A 12928-nucleotide genomic window follows, 5' to 3' on the forward strand; every position below is an offset into this window, starting at 1 on the left:
GCACACAAAAATCCTTACAAAAAGTGTTGCAAATTCAGGGACAGGGAAACATGCCAAGTGTGTGTGTGTGTGTGTGTGTGTGTGAGAGAGAGATGCAGCGACCTCCTGTGGATGAAACCGGAACCATCCAGGCTTCACCCCATTCTACAATTTAACAACCGCGTCCTGCGTTGCTAACGACAACGGACTCCAAACAAACGGGGAAAGGAAAAAGCCCACAGCAAAACCCTCTGAGCGGACAGGCCCGTGTGCTCGAGCCAGTCGGAGAGATTCAAGCCTACGCGAAAGTGACCCGAAGTGTCCGTCGCGTCCCGGGTGACATGAGCTCCCCTTTGTCGATGCTGAAGAAAACGAGGCGCACTCCACTGCAGGGCCCTCTGAACGCGCCACGGTGGGTCACCCGCCGGACTCGAGTGCAGGTGCCGTCAGCTTACTGTGCAAATGGGGGACACGTGCATTTATCTGTCTTTGGCCCGCAGGGGCAGACGAGAAGTGCCTTCCAGGAGGAATCTGTTTAAAGGTAGGCTGGTCAAACCTTATGCTCAACGTAACGGCACGACGCCTGCACCGACGGGCCGAAGGAGGTATTCAGATCCTCGAATCAAGTAAAAGCACTAATACCACACTGTAAAAACACTAAGTACAAATATGTAAGTATGATCACATCATTTTTTGGTTTGTAAAACAGCAATATCCTCACATTTGACAGGCTGGAACTACAAAAAGTTTGGCGTTTTTCGCGAGAAAAATGACTCAACCGATCAATTGGATAGTTTCTCGATTAATGTTCTGTCAGTCGACTAATTATTTAACCAACTAATAGTTTCAACTAATAGAACAACTAATAGTTTCATCGCTAATTATATGTACTGTTTGTTTAATCTATAACAAAGCATCATATTGTATAAGCTCTTCATATGATCAGTATGTAAAATATTAACTTGTAAAGTAACAGTAAAATAGTTGTAGTGGAGTAAAAAGTGCAATATTCCCTCTAAAATGTGGCGGAGTAGAAGTATAAAGTGGCATGAAAAGATGATACCCGAGTAAAGAACCTCCTTGAGTCCAGTACTGGAGTAAATGTACTCAGTTACATCCCACCTCTTGTTATCACACCTCCCTGACAAACTGATTTTTACTGAAAATATCCAACTGCTCCCCTTGACAGGTAAACCCTGAATGGGTTCTCCTTTTCAGTCCCTTTTTCGACTTTTCCATGCTTCTGTAATGTGGCTTTTTTTTCTCAGAATTTCAGGCAGCATTGGTCGACGGTGATGCTGATGATGACTCATCTGATCCACATCCTCCCCAGCGCTCCCCCACCCCAGCCAGCGATGCCTCCACGTCAAAGTCGAAAGCCCCGTTCAAGAAAGGTATAACTTAGTACAAAGTCGTTTGTTCCAAAGCGAACTATATCTTCATTTATCTAATGCTATGCAAAGTTAAAAAAAAAAAAACGAACTCACGCTCTGATAATCAGGTGCTCCACCGAGCGACTTTGAGCTCATGTCTGCCATGATGCAGCGGGTGACCGGGCTGGAGAAAAAAGTGAGGAGCCAAGCGTGGGAGATCGGGTGCAAGGTGAACACACACCTCCTCCAGATGAATAATTGAAATGGCAGTAATCTCTGAAATGTGCCACACCCCAACTTTACCCTTTCTTCATTCCTCTAAAGAATAAACAGATCTCCGTTTTGGAGGAGAAGCTGAGGGTTCAGAGAGAACCAGGTGATTACCTTTAACATGTTACAGACCTGAGTTTGATATAAGGACGTGACACAGATGAAAGGGTTTTGACTTAATCTCGCCCATGTGTGGATTAGAGGGTGCCCACGATCTGAGCGGCAGAGGTGATCTTGAAAGAAGGTGCCAACAGCTGCAGAATCAAGTGCGTGAAATGGAGGTAAACTGATTTAATACAGCATTTCATGAATGTCGTTCCACCGTGACTACAGCAAACTGAATTCCGCTTGTCCCTGTCCTGCAGAGCTTTCTAAATGACTATGGTTTGATCTGGGTGGGAGATGGTGAAACCGGTGACTCAGCTGAGTGTGAGCAGACACACAGCACAGGTAGAGGACTCTGGCAGCCTAAGCTTTTCCCGCAAACATCCACGCGCTACACAGGGCTATAATTCTGCATCTTCTACCTAAACTGATTTGTATGTCTTTCCTCTGCAGGCGCCTCCGGGGTCAGGGATTTCCGCATGAACTTTGACCTGGTGCTGCGGAGGATCAAGGAGCTGAACATCCTGGCAGGGGAGGGAGAGTCTTTTGTACAGCTGACAGCCACGGGGGCACAGCTGGCACAAGCAGACCCTATTCAACTGAGGCTCTACAGCAACGGCATTGTCATGTTTGATGGTCCTTTCCGCTCTTATCGGGAGCACAGCACCCAGGTTTGGGAAAGTAGAACGGTGCAGGGAAAAAAATAAAAAATAAGAAAGTGGAATCTTTGATGGTTCAGATTCTCTTTCTTTGGTCTATGCAGCAGTGCATGCAAGATCTGATGGAGGGGTATTTTCCGTCCGAGCTTCAGGAAAGATTTCCAGATGGTGTTCCTTTTGAGGTGGGTCGCCGTTTCTTTCCGTTTGTCTGTCAGCAAATGTGCAAATTGGTGACTTATTAAAAACGTACTGCGCAGGTTCATGACAGGCGAGATGAGGAATTTGTCTTCAGGCTAAACAAATTTCCTGGTGATGGACGGGCTGTTTGTGGGGAGAAATATGAGTCATCAAACGTTGCCAGCGCTCAAATACCAGGTCTGTGCTGCTAGCATCACTCCGATAGTCCCAAAAAATCAGATCGGATGCGGAAATTCTTTGTCTTCATTGTCATGCTCCTGTTTTTCTTCCGGCTCACAGGCAAGAAACTGACCACGGATCAGTTCCTGAACAGGCTGCCCAGGCTGGTGGTTAAAGCCGGTCGAGTGATTGATATCAGGGAATCACTGAGAACAACCCTGCAGGTGGGAGGGCAGAGAAAAATCCACCTCATTCCAAACGCAGTTGTACTCATAGGCCCCGTGTGTGTGTGTATATACAGTACGCTCTCTTGCATATGGTCACTATAGTGATCATAATGCTCATTTTCTAACATGCGCTTTGTCTAGGGTTCATTTGATGCCCAAAGCAGCGACCCATTGATCCCCATAGACACAGCAGCAGTGCAGGCGATGAAAGAGAAGTATTCAAAAATTTCACCATTCATTACATAAGCACAAGTTTTTTGTTTTTTTTTGTAATACCGTGAATGACGATACACATTTTTGCAACCACACTGACAAATAACTGATTTACCAGTGGGGGTCCGTCATGATAACTCATGTTGTGCGCACAAGCATTGTTCAAATCTTCAGAAATGTGTTTTAAAATCGTAGAGGATATTCCAAAGTTTCTAAGCGTTCAAAAATATGCACAGATATGGAATATTTCCATTTGATTTCAAGGTACAACTTTGGCAAAACCTGGCATCTGGGGTTTAATATGTAATTTAGCATAAGCATCATATGGTATATCCAGATACAAGATGTCAAAACAGTGTGCAAATCATTTTCTGACTTTACAACTATGTAGAAATTAGAAGGAAAAACAGAGTTTAAGGGGTTAAGAGGAACTGCTAAGTCCAAGTACATACTGCATGATGTAAAGGCTGATTAATATCCCTTTTTGGCAACGATGACTGATAGTCCAGATTGTGGAGATTACCGTATGCAGTGGTCTGAAAAATAGGACAGGTCACAGTCGACACTTGTTAGCTTGGGATGGGGTCTGGGATTTAGATCTGTGACCTCCTTAAGGAGTCTGCAACCAGTCAAAGACATTATTTTATTGACGGTTTGATTTTTAAGCCTCACTCTGTAGCTCGTAATGTACATTTAGGTTAATGTAATGATATACACTATTATATTATCAGGAAAGAAACGTGTCAGCAGCACTCATTTGATTTTTCTTAGATACTTATGCAGCAAGTCATTATATTATCTGACAGTTTTTGCGTCCCTGTCACTTTTCACACTCAGGCGGCAGACGTTCAGCTCTGACCGGCCATCGTCAGCCTATGATGTCGTCACGCTCAAGGTGAAGTCCGAGGACGGGAGTCATACTTACATCCTAAAAATGTCCTTCTCAGAAACAATCGGCCACCTGCGACAGTATCTGGACAAACACAGGTGAGACCTCGTCCTCCTGTCGAAGTTATCTCTCTGTTAGCTTCTGTCTTCCTAAGCATGTGACACTGGTTGCTTGGATTTTCGTACACTACAGAGGCGGTGGTCTCCCTGGTTATGACATCATCAGCGCGTACCCGCAGTGCTGCTACGATGAAGACGGCAGGACGCTCCAATCGTGTGGACTCATGACTAATGCGACTCTGCTGCTGCGAAAGAGACAACACCCTCATTCATTGACTGGAGTCAATCAAATAAACCTATAAAAAGTTATGTATGACTTGTAAAAGAACAAAAAAAAAAAGTCTTACAAGAGACATGTGTAATGTGTATCTGCTGATCTGCTGATACCAAGTAACTGTGCTCTTTTTTCCAAAAGTAAAATCTGTAAATCTCACTGTGAAAGTCATTGGGATCATTTTTATGTAAAAGGAGGACAGGCATTGCTGTGCCACTAAAAACGGAGCTGGCTGTCCACTGAAACATTCAATTTTATGACACTGGCAAAAGAAACAGTATTCCATGGCGACCGGTCAAGTCAAGGTCGATACCTGATCCGCTTAATAGTACCACGGCCCATATGGATCCAGTGTATTGAATCAATGCATCCATAGCTATAGAAAGCTGGTACTCGTGGTTTTCTGCACAGAGGGGATGAAAATACTGCAGTTAAAAATCATTGAAAATGAAATCCAATGAAATTCGAAACAAATTAAAAACAAAACAAAATGTTGAAAATCTTTATTTCTAAAATATGCAAATACAAACAAGGACAAAAGTATGAAAATATAAACATATTTTTCCCTTTCGCAAAACATTTGAGATGTTAAGGCATGCGGAACCTGACTTTCCAAAGATAAACTTGTGCTACTCGAGTTTAAAGGTCCCATGAAATGAAAAATGGCTTGTGTCCCTGGGTGTTTTGTTCTGTATAATTTGTCAAAAAGTCATTGTTGCATATTTTTATATTAAAATCCCCTTCTTTTCCTGTAAAGTGTCGAGAGTTTAAAATGGCTTATCCTGCACTCAGGGCAATATAAAATTCCATCGAGCACAGTGTGATCGGTGATTAAGGGGTGATCCAGCCAACCCCTCCCATCGTCACTACTTCGTGGAATTAAAACATGTCCCTCTTTCACCTGAAGAAAGCGAATCATCCTCAGTGACTGCTGCCTGGCCACCTATGGCCTGGCCTCTCTCATGCGAAACACCACAGAAGAAGAAAAAAAACAACAAAAAAACAACAAAAAAACCAAAAGCAATCTGAAGCCACTTCACGGGACCTTTACACATTGTTGATGGCAAGTTTGCTCAAACAACATTAGCACATTATTAAAGCAACACATTAAGGGGACCAAAAACGCTCTCACACCGAGTTGTCAATGCAAACAAAAAATAAATAATACTAAAGATTAATACTGTTTCTCAGGCATACACTTAACTACTCTGTCGAAGCCATCATCAACTGAAATGTACAGAATACTTTGAACATATTCATCTACATAGAGCAGATTCTACATAGATCACCCAGACTAATGAGTTTTACTAAACTTCATTTATCTACCAGGAGCAAAGAACAGTGTAGGGGCCTCTACGAGCTCTGTGACGTGGCCCCCAGTTATCTGCTACATTCAGAATCAGGGAATGTATTGACTATCCTACTGGTTGACACACTGAGAGAAAGGTCATCATGGAAGAGTGCGCTGCAAACAGCCCTTTGTGGTTGGTCTAAAATGAATTAGCATTGTGGTTGCAAACGTGACAGAAAGGCACATGTTGGTATTCATTCAGAACGAGGACTGCAGCAGAGAGGAGCGTTCACAAACATTCATAGACTCGCACAACTGCCTCGACCAGAGTTTTCTTTGGTAATAAAACTGTTGTAGGCCTGTTGGTGTGAGAAGCTGATTTGGTATTAAACCGTTCAGTTTTCAAGTCGTATACCTCACAGCTGAGTGTAATGTTACGGTGTTCACCATTTTAAATAATGGCATGTTAGTAACATTTCCTTGTGAATTCAGTTAAAAGAACAGGTTAAAATATTTTCAGTTGATTGTCAACCATTCTTGGATAATTCCCCTCAGGAGGGAAATTAAGATTTAAATAAATTATATATGTGGGTATTCTACACAAATAGTCATTCACTAGAGTGGAACAAAAAGTATAAGACTGTTTGGTAACTGACAGGATCATGTCATCATTATTAAAAAACACACACAATGCTTTAAGGATCAAGTATTAGAGGTAAGTTATCTTCTGTTAGCCCTTGGACAGAAATAGATGAACTCACTGGGGGGATGGGAGGGTTCTGAGCTACAGGCAGGCTTGAGACACGACGTTCACTCAGTTGAGAGAAGCAGAAACTAAACCATTTGGGCTTTCCTCCGTCCTCATTTTAAGAAAATTAAAAATCCAGTCCACTCTCAGACATTCAGTAACTAGGCATGAAAGACGGGCACGTTTTAGATGCTTCTGAGGTGAAGTGGGGCTTCTGCAAGTTTCCTCCCTCACCTGGCGGGGTGGCAAGGTTATTGGGTGATGCAGTTTTCTCCCATGTCCTGTGCATAACGGTCCAATATTACATTACGGAGTTCCTCAACATCTCGACGGAGCTGTTGAGCTTCGACGAGCTTCTTCTGTAGCACCTCTGGACTCATCCAGTCCTCGTCCTGCTCTGCCACTGGTGGAGGTGCTGGGAAAACAAAACAACATCTCTAACCTTAACGTCTCACAACATTAATCGTTTTCGTGTTACACTGTACTCTATCTCCGACAATATAGAGAGTAAAAGTCAAGCAGTGCTTACATGTGAGACCAAGCAGCAGGGAGAGGTTGGGGTCTTGTCCCTGAGCTCTCTGGGTCAGGATGCTGCAGAGGGAGCGCAGGTCACTGAGGCAGGAGGCGATCTCTGCATGAAGCCTCTGTGTGAGACGAGCCCCGGCTGGCTGCAGGGCAGAGGAGGCCTGATTCGTGCTCCTCTGCTCTGGAGTGCTCATCTGCTCCTGCAGGGTCAGATTCTGCTCCATCAGTTCCTGGTTCTGGGCTGACAGCTGAAACACCGGAGTCAGCATGAATGTTAGTTAGTGGAGCAGTTAAGTCAAGCAACAGTTAAGGTTCTCTGTATACTGTACTAAAAATTATGATCATTTTTATGGATCAGTCTATCGCACCTCCTTCATGGCTGTGTGGAGCTCTAACACATTCTGTTCTTTGGCCAACACCTCTTCTCTAAGAGCCTGAGAGCTGCTCTCTTCCTGAGATATCTGCTCCTCCAAAGCCTGCAAACAAAAACAATTAATGACTCATAAATGCTGAGATGAGACTGTAAACAAGGCAGTAACCAGAAAAATTGTGAAAATATAAACACCTGGATTTGGGAGCCAAGCTGTTCCATCATTCGGTGTTGCTTCTCAATGACCTGCAAAAAGAAGAACTGAGCTTTAAAACAATAACTTGCTACTTGGAACAGCGCTGTGAGACTTTATAAACCTAATTGTACAATGTGCGCTGATTAACTTAACAATTCCACAGCTCAGAAGCTATACTTTCTTGTTTCCATTCATTCACAAAATATATCCTGTTTGCTCTCTTGGGTTGGTAAACACCCATTTTACTGACTCTCATTCCTTTAATTTTAATATCAAATTACATTCCTCTTTCTCCTCCCTTTTCAGTAGGACTACAAGGTTATGACATGAGCTTTGTAGAGTTTGTGACTGGAGGCGTTTGCTTTGCAGCTGAAGCCACAGCAGCAGAGAAAGCATGGTGAACATAGACAGAGAGGACATTAAAAGTGCATCTACATTATGCAAAGAATGACAAATCTGGCTTTTAAGTAGCACTTAGAAAAGAAGAAAAATGTTCCACCCTTTGATTAACAACTGCTGCTACATGCTCTAACCACAACATACAGAAACTTTCTTTCAGAGAAATGAAAACTTCTTGTTGGTTCATATTTAGCTAAACAGTCACATCAACTTTTCGAAGGAGATGAGCAGAAAAACTACCTTTAGATTGCGAGCAATTTATGCATTCTAATTTGGGAGCGCTAATTTAAACTCATTCACTTGTACTTTTGGTATTTTGGAGCTTTCACATGTAAGGTTTACACAGATAAGCTTTCTAAGAGAGGACACTCGGAGCATGTCAATAACAACGGACCTTTTTGAGTCTTTGCTGTTCCTCTCTCAGAGTGTTGTTCTCTCCTCTGAGCTTCTCAATATCCAGCGAAGGCAGCCTGGCTCCATCCTCAAGGCCCTGCTGCACCCGCTGCTGCATACTGATGAGGACAAAAATAAAAACAGAGAACACATTATGCAGACTTACTACTGCGTCTTTGTGCACACAGAGTGAAGAGAACAAACATGCCTACTGGGAAGATTGTACATGGTGATCAGACTACGTGTGTGTACACACTCAGTAATGGTGGTCAGCAGGTCTCTCTCCCTGCGTTTCTGCTCCTCCAGCTGTGCGTCTTTTTCCCGTAGTTGTGAGCAGGTCGTCTCCAGACAGACTTCCAATTCTTTTACTTTCTCCTGTAGCTGGCCTGCCTGCTGTTCAGCCTCAAGGAGCTGATATTTAAGAAAGGGCAAAGAAACAAAACACGTGTAGATTCAATGATTGAAAACACCTTGACCCAAGTCAGTCATAACAGACAGAATGAGAAGGCATGAAATAAAGAGGAACTATCCTAACCTGCTTGTTCTGGCTCTGGTAGTCCTCCAAGGTGGGCAAGTCAGCTAGATAGCGCTCCAGAGTCTCAATGCGCTGCTGGTTCTCTCTCTTTAGCTCAGCCTCTTTCTGACACTTCTTCTTCAGGTTGTTGATATGCTTGTCTCGACTGCGGATCTACATAGGCACATGTGGTAAGCGGGATAATATGCTCCAAAGGTCATAGGGGTTACATCCATAGTGAGTGTGACAAAACTCAAGGCAAGACATGTGACAAACTGTTCCTTCAAACACAACCACATGTTGCCCTGAAAGAAACTGCTTTAGCAGCTTTTTTTCATCTTTGTCTATGAAAATGAGAGAACTTGTTAAAGCCTACAGTTATAAGTAACATGTAGGAACCACTTAAGTACTGTGCCTGACAGTAATTTTATAAATAGCATCTCAGTTCTTTTGGGGGGAAGAAAAGTTTCCTGTAGAGTGGTTAACTGGGTCCTGTTTTAATGTCCTATAATATAAGGTGTTTGTAACTGTTGTGGCAGGAAATGTGACAGAATTTGAACAGCCTCTCTTTATTACTAACAAGAACAGAAATTTAAATGGCGTTCTCAACAATTAATTGCCACTAGAATAGAAGCAGAGCAGACGATTTGTAATCCCTGATATCATTTAAAGGTCTCAGTGTCATTTATTTTTTCATGTCACTTTGTGATTCGCTTGCTCACAACACTGTATGTTAGGAAGAGGTGTTAGATAAGCACAAACCCTCTCTTCCTGTTTCTTCATCTCTTCTGCATGTCTCTCACAGGTCTCCTTCAGACTGTCTGTTACTCGGCGTGTCTCTGCTTCTACTGCTCCCAGCCTGCGCTCTGCCTCTGCTTTCTCCAGGGCAACGCAGTCCGTACGCTCTGTAAACTGCGCTCTCAGGAACGCATTCTCTCTCTGAGCCTCCTGTGAAGCAAACGTATGACACAAAATTTTCAGTGAAAGTTATTAGGGGTAAATAGTTTGTAAGGGTGATGACAGTATAACACAGGGTTCTCTGTGTTGTTTTGTGGGAGCCAGAGCACGCACCTGCAGCCGCAGCATGCACATATCCCCGTAAGAAGCCCCTCGGCCCAAGAGGGCTCCATGGACCTGCAGCTCACTTTCCCTCAGACGCTGTTCCAACTGGGCCATATGCTGCTTTTGTCTGCATCACAACCAGGCCCAACCATCATCGACAGAATAACAACAATACAGTCAACGACACTGTGAAACAACAATCTGAAAAAAAGCACTGTGCAGCCCCCGGGGTTATAGGACAATCATCAGTACAATAATACTTAATTGCTCCCACCATATTAAATCATCTAAACAGGGAACACTTTAACATCTTGCTTGACTAAAATTATGTTATTCAATGTTGGGAACTGAATAACATAACCTTTGCAGTCTTTCTATCTGAAAGACTAATTAGACTAATAAGAACATAAGCTGTAAAATGATTAGAAACACTTGCCTCTCGATGATAAGCTCCTTCTCCTTTAACAGACTCTCACTGGCTTTAACCAGAGCGTCCCACTTGCCAGACTCTGAGTGAACAGGGTTTGAGTACAGAGATGGGTACTGACCGACTCCAGCACCCATTAACTGTAACAAAAAGATGAAAAAGTAGGTGACACTTTGAGCTGCAGCATGTGGAGAAAGTATGCAACGGTGATGAGAGAGGTGAAGATTTACAAGTGTACAATTTTAACACTGAAAATAAATAAACTATGTATCCTGAAATCCTTCCAATTCCCCTAGTACAGTATAGTAGTATAGTGGAAAGTACACGCACTACAGGTGTTGACAGAAACGCAACTCTAAAAATAGTTTTACAAAATGCAAACAGCTCAGAAACTGACACTTGCCTTGGTTAGCCTGACACCTGATCAAACTGTTTTTATAGTAAAGCAGTCATCTGACAACAGTAACAGATACTTTTTTTCACAAAAGGGAAATAAAATTTGAGTACCAAGCAGTACCAACCTCTCTTTAGAATAGAATATAACTCCAACTCAGTGACTATGTAAAGTCTTTCTTACAACACACAGTGAAGGCACAGCCAAATGCATCCAGCACCACAGATGAATGAATGCTGCGCTCACAGCTTTAGGTAAATTCATATATTTAAGACACTTTCTGAATTAGCATCATTAACTTACTTCAGTAAAATCCCCCATGGGCCAATCAGATTTTGCATTTGAATATTCTGCCCCATCTCAGTATCTCGTAATGCATGAAAGGTTTAAAAAAACTGCATTACAGTGATAAAGTGTCAGTTAATGTGTCAGCACACAGTATGTGGAAGTGGCAGCATTCACTCCAGAGTGGCACTCAGTCAGTGTGTGCCACAGAGGAAATGAACACTAAAAACTACTGAAATGACAAAGAGCTGTTGTGCAATGGTTTTATACTATGTCGACAGCTTTTAACAGACTGCAAAATTGAAGCAGCGAAGAGTTTTCTAACATTAAGCAAGCACAGGACTTTCTGAATTACACGTAATAAAAATAACTATTTTTATAAAGCTAACAAAAGAGCCTGGAAAATCTTTTAAAGTTTTTGTGATTTTAATTTGGCTGATTGATTTGACAAATCCTGCTTTAAAAAGGGGACAAGGGGTCTGTATGCCTTCGGGCTTTGTTCAGTGGAGCGTAATTTTTCCAATGTTGACCTATATGGGTCACACACTGAATTTCTGGCCAGATTTCAATGTCCAACGATAACCGACTGCCCCATGTGTCTACTCCAGTGGCCTTTACTTTATAAAGGTCCTCAGAGAATCCTCGCCATCATAGCAGCCAGGACGAGTTTGTTTTGCCACCCAGTGGAGGTCTCATGTGAAAGAGTGACACAGATGCCTAGCCTCTATACTATGATCCCAATGATCACTGACAATTATGAAACAAATAAAAATAACTAACGCCCAGGTTATTGTTTCTCCAGCATTAGTGTAGTGTAATTTTCTGGTCAGGAAGAATGCTTACCTGCATTTGTTCCAGTTGCAGGCGTAAATTCTCCAGCTGCTGCTTATGTTGCTGTTGTTGCTGCCAGCTGGATAGTTCACAAGATCTGTCCTGGCGCAGTGGCTCATAACCCTTGGAGCCTGTATGCTCCCTCAGCAGAGCCTGTGTCTGCAGGCTGAGAGGGCTTGCATAAACTCCAGGGGATCCAGCTGCACCAGGCTGACTGCCCCTCTGATTAGAGGTTTCTGCTGTGCCGGGAACACCAGGCCTAGCTTCAGGCAGAACTTTATAGCTGTGCTCCATTCCTCCTCTATAGGCCTCAGACATAAAGTCTGGGCTGTCTCTAATCCCACTTGTCTGCAATCGGAGTCTGATATCAGGGCATAACCCCCCTAACAGGGCTGACTGATTTAGAGTAGGTTCTACAGCAGGCGTGTCAAACCTCTGGCCCTCATCCAACCGTGTGTGATCTGAGGGGAAAAGCGAGTGGTCCAGCCCATTGACAAGGCTGCGGTAGCGGCTTAGGCAGTCTGGCTTTGGCCCCACAGGATCACCTCCCACACCAGCCTGAGCATCCAAGTTGGGCGAAGATGCAGATTTGGAGAGAGAGGAAGACTTCGAGGCGGAGCCACTTGGCGTCCTGGAGCCAGAGGAAGACCTGTGACCCTCAAGTGAGGACAGGCAGTCCTCCTGGGCACATGACTGGGGCTTAGAGGCCGGGGCTCCGGCCGTGGATGGCATGACATGTGCAGTGGGAATGGGGATCTGACTGCGAATGGGTTGGAAAGAGGGGCTGCTGCTAGAACTGCAGAAATCTTAAAAGAGTGAAACAAGAAGAGATCATTAGAAATTACAATCAGCGTTACTCTCTCACTATTCACTATACAGATGCACTTTGTTAAATCAGTGCAGAATATGTGGAGCACTACTGCAGGCAATTTTCTCTATTTTCAGTCAGTGATGTAAAGTAGATGCAGCAGGGTTTATGGGTGGCCTACTTTGATGATGAGGTGTCACCACTGAAAGAATTAACTGGCTCTGACTGACTCAACTCAGGGAATAGGCTCATAATAGACTAAAACCAATGGGCAGAGTAG

At 43.4% G+C, this 12928-nt stretch overlaps 2 protein-coding genes across 4 annotated transcripts in view; one reads left to right on the forward strand and one right to left on the reverse strand.

Annotated features, from left to right (window-relative positions):
- Positions 1 to 4914, forward strand: ubxn11 (UBX domain protein 11). Its single transcript, XM_040118471.1, has 14 exons — positions 1 to 391; positions 480 to 520; positions 1248 to 1373; positions 1481 to 1581; positions 1677 to 1728; positions 1824 to 1903; positions 1988 to 2072; positions 2181 to 2398; positions 2491 to 2568; positions 2644 to 2761; positions 2864 to 2967; positions 3112 to 3185; positions 4021 to 4170; positions 4265 to 4914. The coding sequence occupies exons 1-14, from the start codon at positions 321 to 323 to the stop codon at positions 4431 to 4433; spliced, it is 1467 nt and encodes a 488-aa protein (XP_039974405.1). The 5' UTR covers positions 1 to 320; the 3' UTR covers positions 4434 to 4914.
- Positions 4894 to 12928, reverse strand: part of cep85 (centrosomal protein 85) — a 24233-nt gene continuing 16198 nt past the window's right edge. For all 3 annotated transcript variants that reach the window (XM_040118466.1, XM_040118465.1, XM_040118467.1), the window contains 11 exons: positions 11853 to 12646; positions 10340 to 10470; positions 9913 to 10030; positions 9604 to 9789; positions 8863 to 9015; positions 8584 to 8738; positions 8329 to 8446; positions 7535 to 7585; positions 7338 to 7445; positions 6974 to 7217; positions 4894 to 6859 (listed from right to left, as the gene is read on the reverse strand). In XM_040118466.1, coding sequence (XP_039974400.1) covers positions 6696 to 6859; positions 6974 to 7217; positions 7338 to 7445; positions 7535 to 7585; positions 8329 to 8446; positions 8584 to 8738; positions 8863 to 9015; positions 9604 to 9789; positions 9913 to 10030; positions 10340 to 10470; positions 11853 to 12646 — 2222 coding nt within the window. In that variant the 3' untranslated portion in view covers positions 4894 to 6695. The remainder of the gene's footprint in view (positions 6860 to 6973; positions 7218 to 7337; positions 7446 to 7534; positions 7586 to 8328; positions 8447 to 8583; positions 8739 to 8862; positions 9016 to 9603; positions 9790 to 9912; positions 10031 to 10339; positions 10471 to 11852; positions 12647 to 12928) is intronic.

The sequence above is a fragment of the Xiphias gladius genome, chromosome 22 (assembly GCF_016859285.1).
Source record: "Xiphias gladius isolate SHS-SW01 ecotype Sanya breed wild chromosome 22, ASM1685928v1, whole genome shotgun sequence".
In the NCBI taxonomy this organism is placed as follows: Eukaryota; Metazoa; Chordata; class Actinopteri; order Istiophoriformes; family Xiphiidae; genus Xiphias; species Xiphias gladius.

Coding starts and splice junctions, on each gene's coding strand:
- ubxn11 (XM_040118471.1), top strand. CDS start 321: ATGAGCTCCCCTTTGTCGATGCTGAAGAAAACGAGGCGCACTCCACTG. Junction 1,729..1,823: donor GAGGGTTCAGAGAGAACCAG/GTGATTACCTTT, acceptor TGTGTGGATTAG/AGGGTGCCCACGATCTGAGC. Junction 2,968..3,111: donor CACTGAGAACAACCCTGCAG/GTGGGAGGGCAG, acceptor CGCTTTGTCTAG/GGTTCATTTGATGCCCAAAG.